Consider the following 26,439-nt stretch of genomic DNA (forward strand, 5'->3'; position numbering starts at 1 on the left):
GCAAATACAGAGCTTCTATTGGCAATAAAGGAAGAGTCAAGCCCAGAATAGTGGGATTGGAAGTGTAGCCAGAGTGTGGCTGCTGTACCCTTTATAAAGCACACCTATGGTAACACAGCAACTGTTCCTTGGTAATTGAGGTTGCCTGTCTTGTTTGCTTCCGTAGCAGAAGACACTCAAGCTCTACTATGGCAGACTTTCTCCAAACCCCCCACCCAGGAGAGCACGGTGCAAAACTGAATAACTAACTTTTTCAGCACTAGCTCATCTGAAAAGCATCACAATAAAGTTGAGTTTACACTAATGCAATAGGCAAGAGAAAGGAGAAGTGTCTCTGTGGATACAGAGTCTTGTTTAATCGCAGCTCCTAACAGCAGCCTTCCATGGCTCCTAATGGTTACATTACCCCATGTAGTACTGTTCACTGCTATCTAGAAAATGAAGCAGGATCGAAACCACACAAGAGACAGGAGAGCAGACTGGTTGTTTATTGGCAAATAAATGCTGAAAACCAAGAGCCCTATATTCACAGGTGCTCTGTGCCCTGTTACATTAGGATGGTCACAAAGCAATCAAGGCAGAGTGCAAAGGATCAGTGGGGAAACAAGGAAGTCAGTGTCTCTAGCCACACTAGGGAAAGGGTAGTGAACAAAGATCTTGTTACAGTCAAATGCTTTTGCCACACAGCTCGAGCTGCCAAAACAATTTCACTTTGCTATCTAAATCCCTTAACTGTTCAGTTATCACTTTATAGGGAGAGCTGAGCAAGATGCCTATTACTCTATCCATTTTCTGCCTCACTATTTGAGATAGTTCAAGTTACAGGGCTCCTTGCACAGCAAAATGGGAAAGGAGGGATGAGAAAGCAGAACCACTAACTCTTGGCATACAAAGTAGTTAAGAGGCTCATTATAAATATACAAAGTGTAAGACAACCCATCCCACATGCTGTGCTAGAATGTACCAGGTGTGTTCCTTACCAGCGGGATGGGACAAGAAAGCATTTAAATTAATCTGATTAAAAAAGACTAGCAAGCTAACCCCCCCCCCCCCCCCCCCAAAAAAAAGCAGGCCTGAAAAAAAAAAAAAACACCAAGAGGAGTAGTGAGGCTGGACAACACCCCAAGCTTGTTAGCTCAGTCCATGCCCAATTGCTTGGAGGATATGCAAGCAAGATGCACATTCTCTTGCGCTGAAAGGGAATTTAGTTCTTGCAGTACCAGCCTTAGGTCATTAGATTATGGAAACAAAATTTAATAGCCAGTCATTTAGTGCTAGGCAGGGGCACCAAGCACCATTAGAGCCAAACAGGGCTGCTAATGCCCTGCTTTTTTGGTCCTCCATCAGTAAAGGAGTGCTCTGGAGTGCACGAGCAATTGTCCTCAGAGACATGCTATCCAAATACAGCTATATCCCCTACAGCTCCTTTTGATCTTCGCTCTGTTGGAACATGCCAGGGGTAGCGTTTCAGAAAGCATCCAACACCCTTGCCACACCGGAATGCATACAGTAATGTGGGGCAAGCAAGAGTCAAGAGCCTGAGAAGACAAGAGGGAGGGTAGAGGCACCAAGACACAAAAAACCCCAACCAATTTAATCACCATGAGCAGCTGCTGAGGAAGAAACAGGGCTGGCTCCTGGAAAGCCACCATAGCTAAAACACAAGTGGGGAGGGAAGGGCTCAGTAGAGGGAATCCCCATACAGGACACAATCCTTACAACTAAACCCTCAAAGCAGGCTGCATGGACAGTTAATGAATTCAGCTCCAGGGGGTTAAAGGTAAAGTGACCTTTCCTCCCCCACCCACCACCAGCCTTGTCACCACTTTCCAATTCCCATGTTAGTAGTGAGTGAGTTGATCCTGAAGAGAGCAATGGTCTCGTGAAGGAATTGGCATTAAAAATGCTCGGACATGGAGGGCTGCATTTTGCTTGTAGATTCTCCTTCCTGGCAGCATTTAACTGAGCAGTTCTAAGTAGGTGACAGGAACTTTGCCTTTCTGGTTTCCCCTCTCCCCTATGAGCCAGTCTGGATCCATCCCTGGCAGGCTGTACACTGTGATTAGCTGGGGAAGAGAAGAATTAGATGAAATCTCATTCCTCGGATAGAGCCAAGAATCTAATTAGGTTTGTGATTTATTTATATTTCCTGCTGTAACCATCTAGTGTTTCCCAGTTTCTCTAGACCTTTCTCCAACATTGAGTTGGTGTCATTAGTACATATTCTTGCCTGGGATTCCCCAGCAACCCTTCAGTAGCTTCCAAATTTGTAAGTTGTGTTATGGCAGAAATTCCAGCCACCCCATTGTCTCTGCCAAGACACCTCTCGTCAGGCTGCAGCACTGCACACAGACACTCCCCTTAAGGAATGGGTTTCAGAGGCACAGCCAAGAAGTTACTTCAACTTCAGTCTGCTCTGAAGTATTAGTCTCTTCCATCAACCACTAGACCTGTAGAAAAGTCCTAGGAAGTCCCATTCAGCCTTTTCCTCTAACCCCTGGGCGGGTGAGACAGCAGCTGAGGGAATTCTTTATATTGTTATCTAGGCCTTAGTGCAATAATGGTAAAGACAACAGACTTCAGTAGGAGCAAAAGGAAGCAGCAGGCGTGTCTTTGGGTTGATTTATGGCACTGAAGAATTAGGACCAATTTTCCTACTCTTTCCCCATCCATGTGTGGAATAATGTGTCATGTGCACCAAGGAGTATGTGGATGTGCACCACCAACAGAAACATGCTGCTGGCTGTGGCACTCTGCCAATCTGCTGGGCAGCATTTGAATCTCTCCTGGGTGGAAACCCAAGTGCTCAGCTTATGGGGAACACTGATTTGGACCCATTCTACTAACAGCAGTAGGAGTGACTCCCAATTCACACTGGTGTAAACAAGGAGAAAGTCAGACTCCCACTTAATAGCCCCACTAGTGAACAGACTGAAGTGGCTAATCTCAGCAAGCAGTGCCTTGCCAAGCCCTTGTTCAGCACTGCTGTGCAGCAATGCAAAGAGCAGGAGCAGCTGAGATTAAGGGCAGATACCTACCTCATCTGCTAACAGCGCCAGCTCACTGCTGTCAGCCACTTCATAGTCATAGAGAACTCTGGCCTTCCGGGTCCCACTGGCTGGCGGCTTGACATCATTCAGGTTCAGTGCCCTGTCAACTGCTGTGGCAGGGTTAGATGCCCCACCCACAGTGGGTACAACAGGAATGATGGGTACAGCTGGAATTGTGGCAGCAACGGTGGTAGGAGAGGTGGTGGCTGGAGGTGGTGATGTAGATTCTGCATTGCCTACAAATGTACCTGGAAATCTTAAGGAGAAGAGGAAAAGGCAAGTTAGTGAGGCTCCAGCCTTGCCAAGAGAAATAGCCTGTTGGTTCAGGATTCTGACTGCTTCCAAAGGGGGCTCTGAGCTATCCCTCACAAAGGGCCATTGGCAGGGTAACTAGAGATGCAGAAAGGAAGTGCACAACAGCCCGGTCAGCCAGCCCCAATCAAGCAGCTGTCTCCTTCGTAGCTGATAGGGCTGTCTGGTCACCGAGTCAGGCTTTGGACAGCAATGTTCACATTTACAAGAGTGTAACAGACGGTTCTCCAGTCCCCACTGCAGAGCTGGGATCTGAGTATCAAATCAGAAGTACTGTCCCAAACTGTGTCAGTGAAAGGTTTTAGAACAAACTTAAGTCACCAGGAACATGGCATTCACCTAAGAGTTGTCAAGGAGCTCAAATATGAACTACAGGTTGAACCTCTAACCTGGGACTCTCTGGTCTGACCACAGATATTCCAGGACCCAAGTCCCAATGGAAGGCTGGTGGCTGTGAAGCCTGGTCAGGGGAGCGGGCCAGGCCAGGGTGGTCGGCAAAATCCCTCAGCCAGAACCAGTCCAACTTGTATATAAGCAACCTATCACCAACATCAGCCTCTGTACCAAAGAATTGGAAGGAAACACCAATTTTTGGAAGGCTCCAGAGGAGATCCTGGCAATCCCAGTAAGCCTGACTTCAGTAATAGGCAAAACTGCAAAAACTAGCACACAAAGTTAGACACTCAGGGTGTGTCTAGATGGCAAGTTTTTGCACAAAAGCGCGCACTTTTGCGCAAAAACTTGCCAGCTGTCTACACTGGCTGCTTGAATTTGCGCAAGAACACTGACTTTGTAATGTACAAAATTGGTGCTTCTTGTACAAATACTTTCACGCTCCCGCTCAGGGATAAGCCCACTTGCACAAGAATACTTGTGCAAGAGGGCCAGTGTAGACAGGCACCTAAATTTTTGGCACAAGAAAGCCCAATGGCTAAAATGGCCATCGGCGCTTTCTTGCGCAAAAGCATCCATTCCTATCTAGACGCTCTTTTGCGGAAATACTTTTAACGGAAACGTTTTTCCGTTAAAAGTATTTCTGCAAAATCATGCCAGCCTAGACGTAAGCCTCAGGATGCAAGTCATAGAAAACTAGAACTGGAAGGGACCTCGACAGGTCATCAAGTCCAGTCCTCTGCCCTCATGGCAGGACCAAATATGGTCTAGACCATCCCCGATAGACATTTATCTAACCTACTCTTAAATATCTCCAGAGATGGAGATTCCACAACACCCCTGGGCATAGTCGATGACTGACTAATCGAATAGTTAATCCAAATTCAACATCCCTATTAGACACACAGATAAACACGATTTGAGGAAGTGTCAACATAGGGAGGCAGGATTTCTTTACAAATGTATTAGAATTTGTGAAGGGAGTCTGGGGGTGATCCAATCCATGCAGTGTACTTGGACCATCAGAAAGCCTTTGACAAAGTCCCTGATGGAACTTACAGCCACACCTACACTACAGCTTACTTCAACAAATGAAGTCTCAGGGATGTGCATTAACTAACCCAGAAGTGATGTAATTTGTGCCCATGTAAGCAGACAGTGCTATGTCAGCAAGAGAACTTCCTCTTCCCAGGGGCTGAAGTAATTAAGCTGACAGGATCTGCTCAGCATAGAGTGGCAACCCTAGAGCGTTCACAGGGCTGCAGCTGCACCAATGCTACTGTAAGCTCTCTAGTGTAGCTACAGGGTAAGGACAGTCCTTGTGGATCAGTAACTGGTTGGAAATTGAGGGTCGGAATAAAGGGTCAGTTTTCAGTGAGATGAAGAGTGGGGTCCCTCAAGAATCTACTGGGACCCATGCTGTTCAACATATGCATAAGTGATCTGGAAAAGGGTGGGAGACAGTGAAATGGCAGAGTCTGCATCCCAAAGTTATTCAAGATAGGCAAGTCCAAAGCAGACCGCAAGGGTCTCAAAACTAGATGGACTAGCAACAAAATGGAATTCCAAATAAGGCTGACGGGAAGAAGAATTACATCCCCACATCTAGAATGGGTCAGAAAGGTTAAGAAAAATGGGAACTGAGGAGAACTATCACACCATGGTATAAATTCATGGTGCCTTCACATCTGACTTGTTTCCCATCCTGATTCTCCTTTTTGGGATGGGGCAGAGTGGAACAGCAAAAGATGATTCAAGGGTATGGAATAGCTTCCATAGGAGACCACCAAAAATGGGGCTATTCATTGGAGAACTAACTCTTGGGACAGGGAGGGGAAGACAGAATATGACAGACCAATACTTCAGGATTCTGTATTCACCACTTCACATACAAAAAACCCAGGGGCCACCTTACTTGCAGCAAGTTTAATGCCATCAAGAGAAAGCACTCTTCAAACAGTTCGTTGTGCATTGTGTGGGAAAACTCATTGCCACAGGATGGTGGGATGGTCAAAAGCATAACTGGATACAGCAAATAAGATGGGTAAGTTCCTGGAGGCTCGGTCCATCACTGGCTATTAGCCAAAGGGGTCAGTGATGCAACCCCATGCTTGGGGCAGCCCTACACCTGACTGCTAGGAGCCAAGAATGGATCACCTCAGTTGCCCTGTTCTGAATCTCTGGGAGGCTACTGGGCAAGAGGGAGCACGATCTGACCCAGTGCAGCTCTTACATTCACACTCAGTACAAGACCAGCTCACGCTCAGCACCATTTCAGTTAGACGCTCTATGGCGCCTGTGTGGACTGACAGGGGTTCCAGGCTGCACAGTTAATTCAGGATTAATGTGAACGGAGAAGATGAAGAGATTCCTGGTCTTATCAGAGGGCATCTTACTTACATTTCTCCTCTAGAGCTGCAGGCATGGAAAGAAAAGCAAACAGCTGTCATTCTGCAGCAACACACCCACCTGGTCAAAGCTGGCTGCTCTGATCATTGGCCAAGGAACACCCTTCACCCCCACCCCACAGCCAGCTGACCAGCAGTTGCTGACAGTGCATGCAGTACATGGCAATACGTTACATGCAACACAAGTTAGAGTTCAACAGAAGAGTGATAGAAATTTTCTTCACTATTTTTTTCCCCCCCACTATTTGATCTGAGGAAGTGGGTCTGGCCCACGAAAGCTCATCATCTAATAAACCATCTTGTTAGTCTTTAAAGTGCTACATAGTCCTGTATTTTGTTTCTTCAACAGAAGAGTTCCTCTTGAGCTAAGAGCTGTTAATCCAACCTGGTTCCAAGTACGGGTGCAAACTCCCGTTCAACTAGTTAACTGGCCAGTGGAAACAGCAGCCCCATACAGGGCTGGCAAATGCAATGCCCCCGTGAAAGGCTGCCGGCTCCCAGTCCACATGGGCTGGCAGCCCTGCATTGGGGCTGGTTGGTGTCTGGCAGGGGACTGCTCCCTGGGTACCAGTAACTGGTTAACCATTAACTTGCCTAGTCAAGTCTCCTGACCTGTTTCTCCATTTAGAAAGGTGAACTCAAACACCCCAATCTCTTTGGGCCCCAGGGAGCATCATCATGATTTCCCATTACAAAGGCTGCTCAGAGGTGCTTGTGCAGAACGAAAACTTTAAGGACCTGATTTTTAATCCTGACCTCAGTTTTGTGTGACGGTGTAAAGGCGGAGAATGCTGAGAACAGGAAATGAAGCCTCAAAGGCAAGAAGGCTCCATCCCATACCTGCCCAGCTGCTTCTGCAGGTCCAGCATGAACTGGTAGCCCTGAGCATAGTAGGTAGTCTGAGATTCTACGAACTCATGGAGACAGCGAAGGTGATTCACCTGAAGGGAGAAGACAGATCATCAGCTGGTTTGTGTGACTGAGTAGGTGCAGCAGCACAGAAGAGCACCTTACACACACCTATTCCCATATAGGGAAGTGACAGCAGAGATGTGCAGGGGCTGCAAGGTGCAGGATGGTATTTAAGATTTGATCAAGGGGGGTTTGTACCAGCGGCTTCTATCCAGGTGCTTGGCGACTTTGGGAACAAGTGGGCGGGGTCTCTGACTGGGGCTTGCATCTTCTGCTCTAGCTGACTGCACTGGCTTAGAAGCCCCTCTAGCTCATCCCCACAGCGGAAGTTGCTCCCTAGGCAATAGGAAGAGCCAGGCTTCTCCCCCTCAGTGAAGTGCACTGATGCCTGCAGAGCTGTAGGCGCCAGGTAGGATTTTGCTATTTCTATAGCACTGAATGTATACAGCTCATTACGTCCCTGCCTTGTGTGCTCTCGATTTGCATGAAGGCCTCAGGGTACCCCATAATGCCATGAGTCTCCTCTTCCTCCTGCTCTGCCTCAGACCACTTGACCCCTAGGAACTCACATGTGTGCTGCTGATCCCCTCCAGCAGGAGGCGTGTCACTTCCGCCTGCCGATCAAACTCCGTCTGGGCGAGCCGGAGCTCGTGTTCTGCCTGCAAGAGAAAGGGAGCACCGTGCATTTTCCTGGGCTGTAGAGTGGAAGGCTGGGGTCCAGCTGCCTCTGTCCCGGAAGAAGCTGGACACCAGCTACCGACAGGGACGGTCACAGAAGTGGGCACTGATCAAACCCCTCCATTTGTGGGCCCCGATGTCAGATGCACAATTCCTGGCAAGCAGAGCCCCCCTGGATTCACAGGGAGCTCTACATGCTCAGAATGCCCAGCCCCACCACTGCCATGAGTCAATAGCTACTCAAAGGCGAGGTCCCAAGCCTACATGTCTCCAGCAGAGTCCACAAAGCCTACTGATAGCCCAGAACCGCTTAGATCAGACATTCCCCAGAACTGCAAACCTGGAGGCCACAAAGACCAATCCATGACAGGAAGGAGGGCAGGTGGTATAACCCCCCCACCCCACTGAAGTCAGAGAATTGGCATGCTGTATGGAGCTGGGGGCATCCATAAGGCCAGTCCTTTTCTAGCCCTTCCCCCCCCCCCCCCCCCCCAGCCTACTGTCCATAGGAGGAAGGCTCTGCCCGGAACTGAACACTGTGGAAGGGCACCTGGCAGTTCTGCATTCCCATGAGAGTTGGCAGAAGATGCTGCTGAGGAAGGTACTCATGTAGCTCTGCTCTTTTCACCCCCCACCTAAGCCTAGAGAACCAGAGATGGAGGAATTTCCACAGCTCAGCTAGGAGTCATCATCTTACTTTTGCCCCAGCAGTACTGGGGCAGTTTTAAGAGGTTTCTCCATTGTAACTCAGAACTGAGCAATAGTCATCACTGGAGTTGCTCTCAGCTTGTGTTAGCACAAGACCAGGCTCAGGAACGTCCCCTACAAGTCAATTCAGCAGCAGACGCCCCAGGAGGGAACACCCCACTGGCTAGCACTGCTGCCCATGTGGGAGACTAGCTCATAGAATTGGACTAAGGCTTTACATGTAAAGGCCAAAGCCTTGCCAGGCAGAGTGATTAATATACAAAACCAGAGCTCTAACTGGCTTTGTAGACAGCTTGCTTACAGATCAATGGGTTGTTTGCAATGCAGGAACAATAACCAAATAGGTATTTCCAAAGTAACAATCAGTTCAATTAGAACAGTCCAAGGGTTTGTGTTGAGGCCATGGAAGCTGGAGAGCATACCCTGGTAGGAGGTAAGTGGAGTACCCTAGCAAACAGAGTTCTTCCCATGAGCTTCAGTGCAACACAGCCAGTTTCTTCTCAGGGCTTGTATTCATAGGGAAATTGACCAGAATAGCTCTTGCCTGCCACTATTCTGTAAGAGTACGTCTACACAGCAACCTGATTTCCAAATAACTTTTGTCTGTCTACAAAGCAGGCAGTTATTTCAAAATAATGTTGAAATACTGTCAAACTGAAGGACTTCTTACTCTGACTCCCGTAACTCTCATTGTAGGAGTAAGGGAAGTCGGAGGAAGAGTGCTCTATTTTGAAATAAGTGCTGTGTAGATGCTCCCAATTTTGAAATAAGCTACGCAATTGATGTAGCTCAATTTGTGTAGCTTATTTCGAGTTAAGCTGTGTAGATGCACCCTAACAGTCCCTCTTACGCCAGAAAAGTGACACCAGAGATACTGCAGAATAGTTATTCTGGTTAGTTTTCCCCACTTAGCCAAGCCCATAGTAGCAGATGTTTAAAAAATTATTTTTAATGGCTGAGGAAATACAATTGAGTGCCAGCCTAAGAGGGATCACCTCTGAAAGGAGTCCAGTGCCTACACATGCAAATCAAACTTGGGTTTACAGCTTGGTTTTAAAGCTTGTGACACCTGCTGTTTTGGAGCCAGTGTGGTGCTAGAGCTGCACGTACTCCAACAAAAACCCTCTAAGATTGGCTTAAGAGGGAGCAATGGGATTGAACGGTTTCTTGCATCCTCTGAAAAGAGATTAAGTTGGGGGGGGGGGGGAGAGAAGAGGGGGAAGAAAAAGATTTCAGGGAGGCTCAGCAACAGCGTATTATGCATCTGCAGCGAGACCTTTGGGAAACTGTTGGCTACAGATACAGCTGAGCTGAGTTCTGGCAGACAACCCTGGCTCCATTCCCATTGGGCAGAGCCAGGCATGTCATTGCTATCAGAAGTAAAGCATCATGCCACACAAGCCACATGCTTTGCTCTTGCACATCCTGTGATCGCTGCCAACAACTGGAGGAGTGTAAGGGGGCAGGGAGGAAATCTTCCCCCCCCCCCATCCAAGATCCAGGAATGTCTTGGCAACACCCTGAACTGGTTCCAGCATTTGCAGGTCCTAGAGATCTGAGGAGCATTAAGATAGTTTCACAATACAGGGAAAGATAGGGGGATAGTAGCTAGTTCATGTTTTGGTGCTAAATAGGGTATGTCCAATGGAAGAGGCCAGTGGCCCTGGTTGGGACCAGGGGTGCCATAAAGGAATAGCACTTCCTCCTGCATAATGCTACCTGTGCATTTCACCCCTACCAGCTCTTAGTCTGCTCTTTGCAGGCCATGATCATGGCACACTAGGCTCCATGGCAATTTGGGGATCAGGTTAAAGACCCACATGTGCCCGCTGGGTGCCAAGAGATGAAGAACCACCACACCTGCCTAGCACATCAGAAAGCCTGTGCCTGCCCAAGTCTGTTCAGTACCCTACTGTTCCAAGGCCCTAGACAGAAGGTCAATGCCCAAGTCTGTGCAGTCACATCTCAGCAGAATAAATTCACACTATACAAAGGCTGAGTGCTCCAAAGGGGGAAGCGCTGGTTAAGTGTCCTGGCTTGAGGAAGGAAATGAAACATGCATACATCTTCTGCACAGAATCTCCATCTTCATGGAGCCAGAGCATTTCTCCCCACTTTGCTGCATGACACAGAACAACTCTTAAGGACCATCCCCTATGCTGTGGGGCAATCCTTCCTCATGGTTACTTCTGTCTAGACTGAAAGCTCCCAGATCAACCCGATTCCTCCAGAACAAGTAGAAGAGCTGGCTCCTAATAGTGCAATGTACATCAGGGGTGGGCAATAATTTTTGCAGGGGTGCCACTTATTGAATTTTGGTATGTGGGCATGGGCCAGCACACCCTCGGAAGTGGCATGGCCTGGGGCTGACGAGTCATCTGGGGCTGGAGGCTTTGAATTTAAAATAAAAAACCCACACACCAGCAAAGGACTCACAGCCCCAGCCGCTGTTGGGGTAGCGCCACAACAGAGCTGCGAGCCATTTAAATAGGCTTCTGCTGCCTGAGCCACTGCCTGAAAATCCGGTGACACAGGATCTAAACAGAAAGCAGCCAGATGCAGCCCCCGGTCCGGATCTAGCCCCCGGGCTGCATCTTGCCCAGCCCTGATCTAGATTAAGGTGGGAGGTTTGTGCCACAGGAAAGGAGGTGAACCTGCCATTACAGTGCACTGGCTCTGCTGCTAGCCCAGCAGCACAGGGAGCTCATAAGACTACTCTGTACTATAGGCAGGGAGATCAATTTTTTCAGATGCTGAGGCCTTACTAGGCAAGGCAAATGGGTAGGTCTTGGAGTCGTGGCAAGATCGCTTCCTTTCCAGTCCTACTAGCATTAGCTAGATAGAAAACTAACTCATTCACCACCTAACCCCAGAGGCATGCACCTACACGGAGCGATCTCTCTGCGTTCAGCCTGGGAAACAGCGGCACCCTGGAGCAAACACCCCCTTCGCCTTTGGAGGACGAGTTCTGCAGTATGCATTAACTGCCCCCCCCCCCCATTCCCAGCACTATTTCACCTGGGTACTTACTTTTTCCACCTCGTCGCTCCAGAGCTGGTGGGGCCACAGGGCAACAGGAAAGGAGATCAGTGTTGGAGACTTCAAGCAGCATTCAGCAATAACAGCAATTGGTGGGGACACTCCACAGATGCAGCAGGCTAACTCCAGGAACAATCCAGCCCTTCACCCAGCAGCAGCCTTCTGCTCCGGACAGGACACCTTTCAAGGAGCTCATTTTGTATTCCCCCCATCCCCCCATATCCTCAAACTCAGGAATGTCTACATGTGGCCTTGAGGTTTTTGAATTCATACTCCCAACTTATTCTGGATTAATTTCCAGAGTGGATGCTCTTAGTCCAGAGGATCGCACATGTTAAACCAGACGGCTACGTCTAGACTGGCCCCTTCTCCGGAAGAGGCATGCAAAGCAGGCAAGTCAGAATAGGGAAATCCGCGGGGGATTTAAATATCCCCCTTGGGATTTAAATAAACATGGCTGCCACTTTTTCCCAGCTTGGGGAAAAGCTGGAAAAGAGCATCTAGACTGGCGCGATCCTCCGGAATAAAGCCCTTTTCCGGAGGATCTCTTATTCCTACTTGCAAGGGCTTTATTCCAGAGGATCACGCCAGTCTAGACGCTCTTTTCCGGCTTTTCCCCAAGCCGGAAAAAAGTGGCGGCCATGTTTATTTAAATCCCGCGGGGGATATTTAAATCCCCCGCGGATTTCCCTATTCTGACTTGCCTGCTTTGCATGCCTCTTCCGGAGAAGGGGCCAGTCTAGACGTAGCCAACCAGTTTAACAGCCGTTCAAGCGACCCCCTGTATCCAAGCCTCAGGGAGACCATCCAAGCCTCAGGGAGACCATCTGAGAGGAATCCTTAGCTGTCTGTTAGACTCCCTAGTCAGACCCGCCATCGCACTATCGTGCAAGTATGAAATACTCCCTGGTCAGAACAGGATGTGAGAGCTGGGATGGGCAGATGAAGGGAGGGGTAGGCTGTAGCTCCCTGAACAGTGAGGGCAGAGTAGCCCAGCAAAGCAGGGACCTGCACTCCTCTAGCTAGGGGGAAGCAGGAGTTGAAGGACAGTTTCTTCCAGAATGCTGGTGGGGGAATGGAGTAAAGCGGAGCTAGATCTGCAGGGCTAGAGAGGGCAGGTCACCATAGCCTGAGGGGGCCAAGTGAGCAGCTAGGATGGTTTATAGGAGTCCCTCACCCACTGAGCTACAGCTCAGTAACAGGAAAAGCCACATGGAATCCAGGCTAGTCTGGGGCTCTGGCTAGTTCAAAGCAGCCCGGGAGGAGGTGGGGAAGAAAAAGAGACCAAGCCCAGCCAGAGGAAAACAACCCAGCTCCCTGCCAGTGGCTCCCCTTCCCAGGCCTGCTAGAGCTTGCAGGCAGGGACAACAGGCTTTCTCCAGAGAGCTTTGCCTCTGTCTGAGGAAGAGGCTTGCCTGCTCCTAGCACCAGTCTCCATCTCCCATCATCCCTACTAACTGAGGGGCAGGGCGGCACAGTCAGCTGCTCCCTGGGATCTGGCTTGGGAGGTATGAAACAAACACCACAAAACAAAATACAGCAACGGGGGGGGGGAGGGGGCGCGGGGAGGAGAGAACAAGCAAGAAAACATTGATCCAGCAAGAAGGTCCTTGGCCTCATCTTTCCCATGGTGAGGACTTCCCCTCCAGCACAGCCACACACACAATTACTAATGGGGAGAGGGAAAGAGGAGCAAGCTGGGAGAAGGGCTTAGTGGCCTGGAAGCCAGAGACCTGAGCACCAGCCAGATAAAGTCAGAGACTGAACCGAGACCTAGTTCTGAGGACTCCCTACCTAGGAGAGGGTGCCTGGGCTGAGGAGAGGGTGCCTGGGCTGAGGAAGGGAAGATCAGTGTGTAAATATTTTTTAAAAAATGGAACCTCAGGATGTGAATGTTGGAGCAGGTGGAGAGCTGCTCCAGCCCCACTGGTTAACCTTAACTGGTAAGCCTCACCTATTGAGAAGGAGGCTTACTGGTTAACCCTTCACAACCAGAGTCACCATTTAGAACTTCCTGGCCAGAAAGTCTCAAGTCCTCCTGATGCAGGAGTGCACGTCCTTTTACAAAAAGGGCTCATGGCATCTCCATCAGAGGGCCTATGATGGAGGTAGCAGGTTTGGATCTATCCAGTAGAAGGCAGTGGTACACACCTACTACCCCTCACCTCAATGGCCCAAGCTAAAGAACAGAGCTGTTTGTGGACAAAGTGACACCAAACATTTGACTACACCATGAGGCTACAGCACTAGTCTCTGCACATGAAAGTTCATCCATTGCTTTAAACATTGTGAGCTCTTTCCCTTCTAGCCATGTAGTTCGCACACTAGGCACCAGAGTTCAGCTTTAATCTAGCTTTGTACTGCCTAAACCAGCCCTAGATTGTTTCCCCCGCTGTCCAGGACTACACTTGAAGCACTTCCTACTGGTTTAGTATGGTCTTTGTAATCTCTGTATGCTCAGCTACTAAGAGCTGGGCCCAGAGACCTCAACATCCCATACTTGGGGTGGGGAGAAAACATGCTCAGTTCCAATGTAAGCCTTGAAAACCTACAGATATCCACTTTATCTGTGGATAAGGATGCGGATATGCACGACTGACTTTTGCGGATATGAATGAGGATGCAAATTTTATATCTGCAGGGCTCTAGCCATATGCTCCCATCCCAACCCTAGTAGGCAGTGAGGCAGGGCAGGAGTCCATGCAGGCAAGTGCTCTTTAAAAGGCTTCTATCAAAAGGCGGTAGCTGGCAATCCCACTCTAACACACTCCCAGCAGTACAGGGCCTATGATATTTGTTAGGCTGGGGAAGCACATTTGCTCATCTTCTATCCTGGGATGTTTCCATAAGCACCAGCTCTCCCTTCCCACTAGGTAGTGAAAGCTTCAGCTCTAAGCCTTGTGGAAGTGTAGTTATAAGCCAGCATTCACAGGTTAATATTCTCATTCAGTGAGATCTGTCCAGCTAGATACAGCTACTTGCTCAGCAGTGGCAGTGACAGGCCTACTAAGGACAGCATGAATCAAAGATGACCATCCCCCATACACTCTAAAGTGTACCACTGCCCTTTACTGATTGAATTGGTGCCATTTGCTCAAGGTTTTTGGGAGCCCAGCTGCTTGTGTTTGAAGTTACCTAGTTAGGCCCCTGCACTTTTCTGGAGCATGAAAATTCCATGGAGGTGTGTTGCTGGTCAGCCACGTACTGTAGGCAATTGTGCATTTCAAAATGCTTCAGCAAGGCACCAGATCCCCAGTGCCACCAAAGGCAGCAAGTGACACAGGGCCAAGAGAGAATGCAGTGCTACCTTACCTCCTCCCCCCCCTCTCGCTCTAAGGGACACAGCCCAGCTGTTTCAGTAGGGAACTCCAGCTCCAAGCCAGGCTGAGAACAAGGGCCCCTTCTTAGGGTTATGCAATAGGTTTTCCTTAGCGCCTGTCCTAGGAGTGGAGAGCTTGGCAAGCTATGCCAAACCAGCATCCTACAGGAAAGGACACCAGATCCACCTGAGAGTGCGGGTTACCCTGCACTCTGACAGAGCCATGGGGGAGCAGAAGGGAGAAGGGGTGCTCCTCTGCTCCTACATGTCAGCTCAGGACTATAGCTGAGAAACGAGGGCTGGGGTGGCCTAAGGGAGAGGCACATCCTTTCCCTAGCTGTGATGAGCTCCTCCAGGACCATCGCACTCCTCTTCTCACAAACAGAGCTGGACTTTGGCTGTCTGAGGCCAGCTCTGTCCAAGTTGTATCTGGCTTGCCCAGCTGTCCACTGTTTAGAGTCATGAGAAGCTGGGAACCTACTAACCCATTTGCTCACACAAAAAAACAAGCCTGTTATCTGGGAGACAATAATCCCGCCCTCCCCCCGCGACCACCACCAGAAAGGAGGGAGAAAAACAACAAAAGCAGAATTAGCAGCTACAACCACAGGAGTGAAAGGGTTAACATTGTCAAACAGCAGAGGCACATGGGAGTTTGGCCTAGAAGAGAAGCAGGGCAACAGCGTGAAGGGTTCCTCCCCCACTGGGATGCCAGGCCCTTTGGGATGGATGCTGGATTCAAAGCTAGCTGGAGAAACCTCCACAGTTACTAAGGTCTGTCTGCAATGGCAAGGGAAGCTCATTTAACATCTCTCCAGCTCGCAATAGTGGACTAAGCCTTCCTAGAGCTACCACCCAGATCTCTGCTCAGCGCAGGCAGGGGCCATGGTGGCACTTCCTCTCCCTCCACCTGCCAACTGAGGCTGCTAGTTGCAGAAGAAAATGCTACCAGCCCTTGTGAATGTGCAGAAAGCAGGCAGAGCCCTACTCCTCCTCGCCAGTGAGTGAGTTGGCTGACGAGGCCCATCTGCAATTCTACTATTAAAAGGGCACATCCTGTGTAAGAGTTTGGCTTAGCTGTAAACTCTGTATTATGTCAAATCCAATCAAGCCTCCTATTATTTCAATTCTCAGTGCACTCTGGGACAGCAGTTCCCAACCCCCAGTCTGCAGACCAGTGCCATTGTGTGGCAGCTGACCAAGCTAAAGCTAGCTGCTGTACAGCTGCTTTCGGGGCTGGGGCATATATTTTGGTGGACAGGTAACTATTTGCATAGTCATTTTAGGGATGTTAAATATCAGTCAACTGAATAGTCAATTAACCTCATGAATTCTTAACAGTTAGCTGACTATTCCATAGTCCTAGGGGGTGGGGCCGGCAGCCAGTGCCCTCTGGCCCCACTCCCAGGGAGCCCCTTGCCATCCCACACTGATGCGTCGCTATCAGAGGCAGCAGTGTGAGGTGCCATGTGGGAGCTAGTCTGAGGGGAGCCAGTTTAAAAAATGGCTCCCCTCATGGACCAGCTGCCTGTCACCTTACGCTGCTGCCTCTGTATCAGACGCAGCAGCATGGGATGGCAGCAGCCACAGTTGGGAGGGAGGGGGTGGGGGGTTGGGGTTTGAGCTCCAGAACGGAGCCGGGCTACCTGCCGGGCTCCTAATACACTTTAGATGCAGAGCTGCAGCGGGGGTAGGTCCCAGACAGTGCAAGTCTGGACTGCTGGCGAGCCTGCTTAAAAAAAGTTACTGGCAAGGAGGAAATGCGTGTAGTCTACAGCATTAACCAATAAGCTTTTACTTATTGGTTAAACACTATTACATCCCTAATTAATTTATGCAAATAATGTTACCAGTCCACCAAAAGTGTGTGAACTGGTTTAGTGGTCTGTGGTAAAAAAAGTGGTTGGGAACCACTGCTCTAGAAGACCAACTCTTACTACAAAGGGCTTGAGCTGCCCCTCAGAGCTAACTGCAGGGCTGAGCAAGCTGTGGATTAGCAGAGGGGATACACCAGACAGGAGTCTGACCTGGGCTGAGAGGTGGGAAGAATTCTATGGGCCACGGTAGGATTAAGCACTGCGAGCCCATTGTGCAGTTAAGTCTTCTAGTCTGTGGCTATGAGACATGGAATGCCATAAGACACTGAAGTCACAAGCTAGCCAGAGTCTTGGCTTCAAGCACACGCCAGTGTTTTGGTCTGATCAGAGATGCCCAATGCTAGTAAGGAACAAGTCCTGTTTTCCCTTTCCACTCCAGTACTCCGAGTTACTGCAATCCTTCTAGTGCCATTAAAGGTCTCTCCCCTGAACCAGGGGAGCCAGAGCTGATGATTGACTGGAGGAGAAAGGAGAGGTCTGCAGCAATTGCTTTCTCAGTCTCCTACAGACCAGGTTTCTAATGAGTTACTGAGTAACTGGCCTATTGGTAGCAGTTGCACCAGCATCATAATCCAAAAGGGCCAGGACAGATTCCCTCTGGAACCAACACTGATGTTTCAGCCCAGGCACTTTGCTCCAGCACATTAAAAATGCTGAATCACCCCCATGCGGCTGCGGGTTGCTTGTGTATTGGGCTTCCCAATTTGGTGCCAACACAAGTGATCTCCCAGCCTCCCATTCCCAGGCCACTAGCCCTGACAGGTGCATCAGTGTTGTTTCGCCAGTGGTTCAGAACACGAGAGTCACTACGTTTTCAACATTTTAACAGGAGACTGGATATCGTGCAATGGGAAGCCTTGAGCCAAGCGCTGGACATGGATGGCTCAGCCACGCTTGATGCAACATGCTCGCGGGGCAGTGGGCAGCTCAGCCACCCCCACCCCAATTCAACTTTATCTTGCCACAAGTCTCCCACCTGGCAGGGACTCCGAATCAAGGGGACAGTTGTGAGGCCATTTCCTCAACACCTCTAACAAAGAGGGGCCTTGTACTGCTGGCCTGCCATCACTCATGCCATAGGTAGCAAACGAGCCTGAGGAGTGGGATTGGAGGTTTGTCCCTTGACCAATTTAACAAGAAGTCTCCTGAACATCAATCCCCTGGAGGAAGGTTTTGCTCTGGTCAGGGAGCCACATGCATGGTACTCCACCTGGGCAGTAACCCTGCATTGGCCCCACGGAGCTCAGAGGATTTTATTCCTCCCTCTTCCCAGGCCCTGTGGGAGCAGACAGAACACTGGCAGAGGATTCCCAGTTTGGGTTGGGAAAGAACAGAGGGTCAGTAAACACTCAGCTGCCGCTCACGGACACTCTACCCATAGCTCTATGCCTTAACAGGCAAGGTTTAGCCACAGCACAGCTCAACTCCCACCACTCAGGGCAACAGTCTGGTAGAAAAGGAGGAATCCTGGGCAGCCCATTTCACATTAAAATGTTGAAAACAGCGTAATGCTGGGTCCGAGCTGAAACTGGGTTGGGAGAAACAGGTTAGAATGCAGATGTCTAGCAGATGAGGTGATCTTACCGCTGATGCGCTGGCGGAGAGAATGAAATTACGAGGTCTAGTCTCCTGAAAGTCAGGCACAGCCTAGGGAGGGGGGGAATAGAGTTTCATGTACAAGTCACGCAGAAGAGTCAATGGAAAAATCAATACTCCCAGTGAATGGTGGAAGGGCTAAAACTGTTCTAGGAGCTGGACATGGATGAGGTCTCCTAGAGTGCTGGGGGGTGTGAGGTAGCTGCCAGCTGTGGGTGTGTTCTTTGGAGATCATGAGAACTTCCAGCTAAGTCGAGGGCCTTTCCTACACTGGGCTCATCTGTCACCTAGGGGAGCAGATCCGTATCATTTACACCAAGTCAAACCAGCATCAGAGTGGAGTATTCGGAAGCGGTTTGAGCCTAGCCCGTGTGTTCTTGCTCTGGCTGATTAATGTGGATGGATTTGTAATGGTTTTAAGCTAGACCCAAGGTGAAGACTCAGAACACACTTCCAAGTCCTGTGCAGACAGGTCCATAGCATCTCTTGCACATTCACATTTCTCCTCCTCTGCAACCTGTGGATCCTCACAGGCTAAAGAATGAATATGCAGCTAGAATAGCCACAGGATGGGGGACACAAGGGAATCCCTAACTGGGTGAAGTGTGCTCTAGCATCCAACATTGTGTTCATGAGGAAGTGCACTTTCTCTACCCAAGCTGCCATTAGCATGTGCCAATGGGGCTTCATCTACCAGTTCCATTCTCTCCAGTGTCAGTTTCTGCCAGAGGCAAAGCCTCTCCCCCCATTGTTCTCCAGTCTGGTGCCGGCATCTGGAGACCCCTTGCTTTTAGTGCAAGGAAGGAGATGCAAGTCTTCCCCCACACGCTGCATCCAAACCTCAGAAGAGTCCCCCCCCCCTTCCACATGCAGAGGAGCAGATCTGGCCCATCGCCTTGCTGGCCAAGACTCCATTCAGTAGCATGTGCAGACTCTACTTCACAGAAGTGGGGGGAGGGGAAGAGGAAAGCAATCAAGCCATTTTGGCCATTGTTGAATCCTGCTATTGAGGCAGGTAGGACAGGAAGGTTAAAGCTGCAGATTCTTCCCTTATGGGAACATGGACCATGGCATGGGGAAGATCCCTCACGATGGGGGGCGATGCAAGATCCAGCCTTTCCTCTGCCCTAGAGGCCACGTCCTCATTTGCCACTTCAGCATCGTGCAGCAGCATTAGCCAGGTTGCAATCAAGACTATGCTATGGCCTTCAGTTTAACAAGGGCAGTTGGCTGTAAGGGACTGGGTTGGTTGTCAGATACGCCAGTGCAAGCCCCTCCATTTGATTTGCACAAGTAACATCAGAATATGGCCCAGCAAGTTCTAATCATATGCAGCGAGCTGGTGAGAGTCACATGATCCAGCATTTCTAACCTCACGCGGATCTCTATAATCCTCTCATCCAACTCCATCCCACCCTGCTCAGCTTTTTACAGCACACTCCGCTCTTAAACAACTGGCTGCAAATAGCAGCATTGCTGAGCAGATGCACGGCTGCCATACACAAGAGGATGTAGCCAGCCTCATCAATAAGGGAGTTTCCCTCCTGGATTTATGGGGGCGAGAGGCGAATAACCTAAGCTAAAAAGGAAAATACCAAACCCAAGAAGAAATGCAGTAGCTGATAAGGGATTCCTGTGTAGGGCACAGCTGACCAAGTCCACACTCCCACTGGCCAGATGTGTCAAGTAAGAGGAGCTCTCCAGAAGAGCAAGATCCTTATGCCTCAGTTTTCTGGGAAAAGTAGCTATGCTGAAAAGGTCCCTCCTTGGTTTCCAGTATGGCTTCCTTGAATTGGTCTTCTGTGCAGCACATGATATGGAGAAGGCAAGCAGCTATCACACCCCTGCACACTGGCAGGTTTCATTTGCAAGCAGTGGTCAAAAGGGAACATAAGACTCAAGGAATACACCCACCTTCCCTCCCTCCCGTACTGGGAATAGACGAGTGCCCTGGAGCTTAAGGAGGGACAAAACACCACTGCAGACCAAATTCAATCCCTGCCCATCATTGTCTATCTTCTCTCCTCCCCCCCCCCACTTGTTCTCCAACCCCACCCCTTTTCCCACACTGAGCCACAGGGAAGAATCCAGTCGTGTGTGCATATGGGACCCAACCTCCTTTGAGCACTGCTTGCAAGAGGTATTCATGGAAACTGATTGCATGCTCCTGGAACAGGGCTGCAAGCAACCAGGAGATTTCCAGGGTTTTTTGGGCACTCTTGTGTCAGGCAGCCACTAGCTCAGACTGCATTTGGAATATGCTCCAGGGTTGCTGCGGGAGGCAGTTGAGTTTTTTGAAAGGGGGAGGGACAATGAGGGGTGTTTAGAAAGTCACAGCACTAGTAACACAGTTAATACTCACATCTCCCTCATACTGAGCAAATTACAGAAAAAACAAGACAAAACAAAAAAGGTTAGTGAACAAAAACACCATCCATGTCAAAGACAAAGCAAGAGCCCCACAGAGGTTAGAGGGGACACAAACGAACCCAGGGGACAGAACTGCAACTCACTGATTTGGAGATACCAACCTCAGCAGCACCATGAGAAACAAAAGCCAAGGGGAACAGGAGTGGAAGTGCGCAAAAGCAGCACTATATTGGAGGAAGACATGACCACAACCTTGGGGGAAGAGATGTCACTAATGCCAGGGGTTGTTTCCTACAGCAGACTTCAGGTTAGGGAAGTAAAATCCCATTTAAATTAGTTAACCAGTTAAACATTTAACCAGCTAACTAATTAAATGGGAGGGTGGGCAGGGAGGTGCTGCTCCAGCTGGGCTGGCCAGAATACTCTGCAGCACAGAACCCTCTCCCCATCCCCCAGCTCTGCTGAGGCCAGGTAACCAGTATCCAAAAGACCGGGCTTGATAAGATTTTTATCTATGCTGGTATCCAAGGTGACCACCTGAGTCAAGGCTGCTCATTTACGTCATGACATTAGCGTTGTTCCCAGGAAGCAGGGCAGTGCATGGGCACCTGCATTTCAGGACTGTTGAGGATATTTGGGAAAAGACTTAATACCCCGCAACAAGGCTTGTGATCTGCTGTAGCACAGTTCATGGTTGCGGTTGCACTCAGTCTGATGCCTAGCCAGAGGTAACCCTTCCAGAGCTTGGATTACACACTGTAGAGCACTGGGCAAAGCCTTTAAGGGCACTGGGCTACTGAGTCACTGCCCAGAGTTGCACTGCCTAAGCAACTGAAGAGGGAAAGGAAGGCAGATCTAAGAATACTGCTCTAAGAGCAAGGCAGAAAAAGAGAAGGGGTTAGCATACACTGACTGCAGTAATCAAGTACCATTTCCAGAAAAGCAAGGGGCACCATGAGCTGGATGGGCTGGGGGCAGAAGTAGCAGATTTTCCAGATTTGGACCCAGCCAATATTCATCATTTACCTCCTTGAAACAAAGAGCATGTCTCCCCACCTCACAACCTGAGCATCTACCCATGGGGAAACTGGTGTTCTTGAAAGGTGAGTATCTGGGGGAGAACAAGAGTCACCTGAAGTGGGGAAATGGAGGGCATGTTTTCATGCCACCACAGCTGTTCCCTGTTGGGTGGCAGTACCATAGTCTCAGTGACTGGACAGTCTGCTCAGCCAGGGGAACTGGCTTGTGTATGAACACAGTGTCAAGACTCCAGGGTGCAAAAGCCACCTCAGAGGGGACAGAGCAAGTGTTCACAGATGTTAGCACTGGGATCGATTGACTGAAGGTATTTGATGTTCGCATTACTACCCGCACTCCTCAGAGGATGCCACACAACAGGAACCAATGCTGGAAAGAGGGAAGAAGAATCTCTGGGACATGTAGAGAACCAAAGCCTAGCCACACGGACAGCTGGTGGATGGGCCAAGGCCAGGACACCTGGTATTTTGCATCAGGGGGGAGCCAAACTGGGTGACAAGGATTCAGCTTGTTCTGATGGTGGCCATTAGTTCACTGGCTAAAGCTTGAAGCCTCATTGCAAGACCTAAGGCTTGACACAGCTTGTGTGACATGGACATGAGTCCATGTTTACTTTGGCTCTACTGCAAACCTATTGAACAGGATATTCGGAGGAACCCACTTACACAGCTGCATCTGCACTAGCTTTTCCTTCCTATTTCCCCCCCAACAATGCACTGCTAACACAGCCCAAGCAGTAAAGGGAGTATTGTGGTAGCCAGCCCCTGGGAGTTAGCACCATCATGTGACGCAGGGACAGGCACAGACATCTGGTCAGAAAAAAAACGTAGAGATTCTCTTCAATTGCGTCCCAAGTCCTGTTGTCTCAGTTCTAGAGGCAGAACAAGGTTCCCTGCACTCCAGGACTGGATCTGGAGTTTGAGTGGCACTTGTCAGGCCCTGCCCTTTCTGTTTCAGGCTGTAACCAGAGATTCTTGAACTAAGAAACTACCAGCTAATAGAGCAGCCAGCTTGTTTTTTGCAGTTAGCCTGGCCATGCCAAGAGACAGACTGTCAGTCGTCTCATCAGCGAGCTAAGTAGACATGACTTGGGCAGCCAAGGGAGCAGCTATCAAGAGGCTCCAATACTTGTTTCTCTGACCTTGGCAGCATGCTTTGCAGGCTCCTTAATGGCAGAGCCCAGGGCAGGCTAGATCTTGCAGTGCAACACGGCTCTGTTTTGAGCCCTCGTTTGGGATTCCAAGACACCTGTGGGCTCCCAGTAAGATTTACAATTAGCCCCTGCTTCCCCAATCCTCACTTGATTTGCTAGGGGAGAAGCCCACCATTCCACCTGAGTCCCTATATTCTGGCTGGAGTTTTACAAGTTTTACGACGGACACTCTTGCTGTGTAGTGGCACAAGCTTCACCAAGCTCAGACAGACGCTGTCACTCAGAACAGCTGGTAACCTGTCCCTGCCAATCACAAGACAGGGTTTCAAGGAGCAGTTAGACTCAGACCTCCAAGAACTCCCCAGCCAGGCCGTGCCCGTAAACAGGCACGCCCCTCCTGTGGGCAACCAATGCTCAGCAGCCTCACACTAGGCCAAGTTGTTCCCTGGCCCCACTCGTGGAGAGATCACCCACACCCCTATCAGATGCAGCACCGACAGCAACGCAGGCAATACAGACAACTCCGGGTCACAGAGCACTTGGCATTCCCCCTCACATGCATACGTGTTCCAAGCGCTGATGCGCAGAAAGCAATTATGGGAGACATTACCGATGCTTTTGCCTCAGCAGCCTTGGCTTTCTTCAGCCTGGCCTTACAAGCATCCAGATCCAGACGGCGGTTCTCCAGGATCCTCCTTTCTTTCTAGAAAAAGGGGACAAATAAGGAACAAGGTGCTTAAAAATGGTCTCTCAAAAGGCCGGAGAGAAGCCACCTAGGAATCAAGCTGTTTTGTTTGGCAGTGAGGGGTGATGGGGCAGGAGTAACAGATATCCAGCTCCTGACAACGGTGCCAGCATAAGGATAAAGGATCAGCCTTCTCTAGAGGCTAAAGAGGAGCTTCTGGTCTGGCTGGCATTGCCAACAGGGCTATAAGGACAATAAATTAACCTTTATCCCAAGAGGAAGACAAAGCCCCAATTCCTCCATCCCCATGCAGATGAGGGAGGCTAGTGGGAGAACTGGGATTATAACTTCAAGTATGTAGCTTTTATTTCCCTGCCCTAACAGGCTTGTTAGAAGTTTTGACAGGCTGGGGGAGTCCTCTGGCCTTGTTTTTACCCCTCCCCCCAGTTTCTGGAATAGGAAGAATGTAAAGACACTGGTGGATGAACACTGGTCTTCTCCCCTCTCCCCCCCGAATCTGGGATAAATTCATTTGTCAGCTGCCCGCCCCACACCTCCTTACTCACAGTAATGGTTCAGCTCCCCGCCCCACACCTCTTTACTCACAGTAATGGTTCAGCTCCCCGCCCCACACCTCCTTACTCACAGTAATGGTTCGCCAGTCCCCTTCCAGGAAGTTGCGCAGAGGAGTCAGGAAGCTGACAGAAGCAGAGTGCATGAAATCACGTTCAGCTCCCCCCAGGCGCTTCTGCGTCTCTCCAACTTTGAGTAGGGTTTTGCCTGCAAGTTACCAGAGCCCAGATGAGAGAGGCATAAGATCCAGCAGGCATTGTGTTAACACTATTAGCCTTATCATCACAGCCCAGCACATCTAGGTTAGGATGCTCTCACACAATCCATTGTTTGGGTGGGGCACATTGTGGATTCTAGACCAGGTGGTTATGGCTCGCTGCTTGCTGGCGGCCAAGCCAATTGTAGCCAAGACGGGAAGGGGGAGGGGGGAGAGAAGAGAAAGGACATTCAGTCAGCACTATGCTAACAGCCTACCCTTTGTTTGAAGCCTCTCTTCTCAACGGCTCTCTGCAGTTTTGATGTTATCTGCCAGCTGGTGCATTTATTCCACTGCAGTCTTCAGTATCAGGCCTGCCCAGGACTAAGTGATGCAGCCCACACTCTCATAAGGGAGTTATGGGACAGGGATTATTACAGCCCCAGGCATATTTCATGGATGTGCAAAACAGAGCATCAAATTACCAGAGACCAGAGCAGATAAAAGGTGATTGAGGGTCTGATCAGGGCAATGCCGGCTGGCTACAGGCACAATTACAGTCGTTCTGGCTGCAACAGGACCTGCTATGAGCAAGCTATTGATTTAGAGGGCGGTAAACCCAGAGCCTGCTGCCCGGGCTGTGACTGAGCTGAAAGTAAGAGGGAAAGTCAGTGTTTGATTTCAGAGTCCGCTACTTGAGCAGCAATTGGGTCCCTCCAGCAGGCTTAGGGTGCTCTGCTGGATTTTAGAGGCAGAAAGACATTAACCTATGAGAATTCTGGCTGAGGCTACAGGGTAGACATTTGTATGTAAGCCCCGGTTAATCAGTTAACTGGCTGAATGGCATATTTAACTGATTAAATGGTGGCAGGCAGGGTCAAATTCCACTGGTTTCCTTCCATAGTTTTTTCCATTGGTATTGAAGTGACATACATAATGAGCAAGGGCACATGCAGTGAATCCTAGGGCTGGAAGAGAGGTGCATGCAGATTGCACACAACATTGTCTGCAAGAGCTGCATGCTCCCACTGCATCCAGTCAAAACGCTGCAGTTCAGTCAGCACACCCCACAAATTCAGGGTACACAAGCGCAGCGAGCAAAACTGCCCTATCCTGGGAGACCAGCTTGGTTATGACAATCTTGTGGCCCACAGAGATGGAGGGCCACTCACTAGCCCAGATTGCCCATTGCTGGTCTAAACTAGGGATGTGAATGGTTAATCGGTAAGCACCATCCTTACTGGTTACAGTTAACAGGTGTGGGCTGCAGCAGCCCCCTTCCCGCCATGGGGGCAGAAGGCTGCTCCAGCTCAGCAGGGCCTGCCACAGACAGGGGTGCTCCAGCCCACTCCCCCATTTAACCAGTTAACTGGATAACTAGGATTTTACATCCCTCGTCTAACCCCCGCACATTACTCAGAGCACAGATTGGAAAGTGTAGACATGGGGGCGTAGGTTGGAGGGAAAGAGTGGATAATAACATTTGAGCCATCAGAACAGACTGCCAGTAGGATTCTCAGCAGCTATAAATGCCATCCTTAAAGAGGTCTTCAGACACCACCTGCAATTTGCTGCTCCCAGGAGCCACCGCTCATTTCCAGCATATGCAGAGCTCTGCTCCAGTGAGGAGACCAGATTTACTTAGGTACTTTGCTCCCAGCCTTAAACCTTAGGGAGGGGAACTTGTGCCATCAATGTGTTTGCCCCATCTGTTAATCGGCTCCCAAGCCCCTGAGCAACAAGGGCGCAATGAAGGACTTGGTGGAGGAGGGGGTGCAAAGAAGTACAAAAGCTGAAGGAAAAAGGGATAGCTCAGGGGAAGTAAGGAGAATTGAGACATGGCTTGAACCAGTTATTGTATGGAGAAGTCCAGGAGACTGGTAATGGCCCATTTGTATTGGGCTGGAGATCACGTTAGTATACCAAGAACAGGGGAAGCAACCCACCCCTAAGTCATAGTACCAAGACTAGGGAAGAGAATGGAGCAAACAGACTCACTGGCACGGCAATGCTGCTGGAACATGTGGAGTTACAAGGTACTCCCTCTAACACCAATTTCTAGAAACAATGACTTTTCCTGAGCCTTCTGCCACTGATTCATTAGGGCTGCTAGAGCAGTGGTGGGCAGCCTG

At 49.8% G+C, this 26,439-nt stretch overlaps 1 protein-coding gene across 6 annotated transcripts in view; it reads right to left on the reverse strand.

Annotated features, from left to right (window-relative positions):
* Positions 1 to 465: 465 nt before the first annotated feature.
* Positions 466 to 26,439, reverse strand: part of SH3GLB2 (SH3 domain containing GRB2 like, endophilin B2) — a 43,958-nt gene continuing 17,984 nt past the window's right edge. For 2 of the 6 annotated variants that reach the window (XM_006119057.5, XM_075905215.2), the window contains exons 4-11: positions 24,185 to 24,318; positions 23,464 to 23,556; positions 18,281 to 18,343; positions 11,492 to 11,560; positions 7,645 to 7,734; positions 7,004 to 7,104; positions 3,039 to 3,306; positions 466 to 2,066 (exon numbers count right to left, since the gene is read on the reverse strand). In XM_006119057.5, coding sequence (XP_006119119.4) covers positions 1,959 to 2,066; positions 3,039 to 3,306; positions 7,004 to 7,104; positions 7,645 to 7,734; positions 11,492 to 11,560; positions 18,281 to 18,343; positions 23,464 to 23,556; positions 24,185 to 24,318 — 926 coding nt within the window. In that variant the 3' untranslated portion in view covers positions 466 to 1,958. The remainder of the gene's footprint in view (positions 2,067 to 3,038; positions 3,307 to 7,003; positions 7,105 to 7,644; positions 7,735 to 11,491; positions 11,561 to 18,280; positions 18,344 to 23,463; positions 23,557 to 24,184; positions 24,319 to 26,439) is intronic. The other 4 variants (XM_006119059.5, XM_006119061.5, XM_075905214.2 and 1 more) reach the window with 4 other exon arrangements.

Source organism: Pelodiscus sinensis, chromosome 23 (assembly GCF_052426305.1).
Source record: "Pelodiscus sinensis isolate ZL-2025 chromosome 23, ASM5242630v1, whole genome shotgun sequence".
In the NCBI taxonomy this organism is placed as follows: Eukaryota; Metazoa; Chordata; order Testudines; family Trionychidae; genus Pelodiscus; species Pelodiscus sinensis.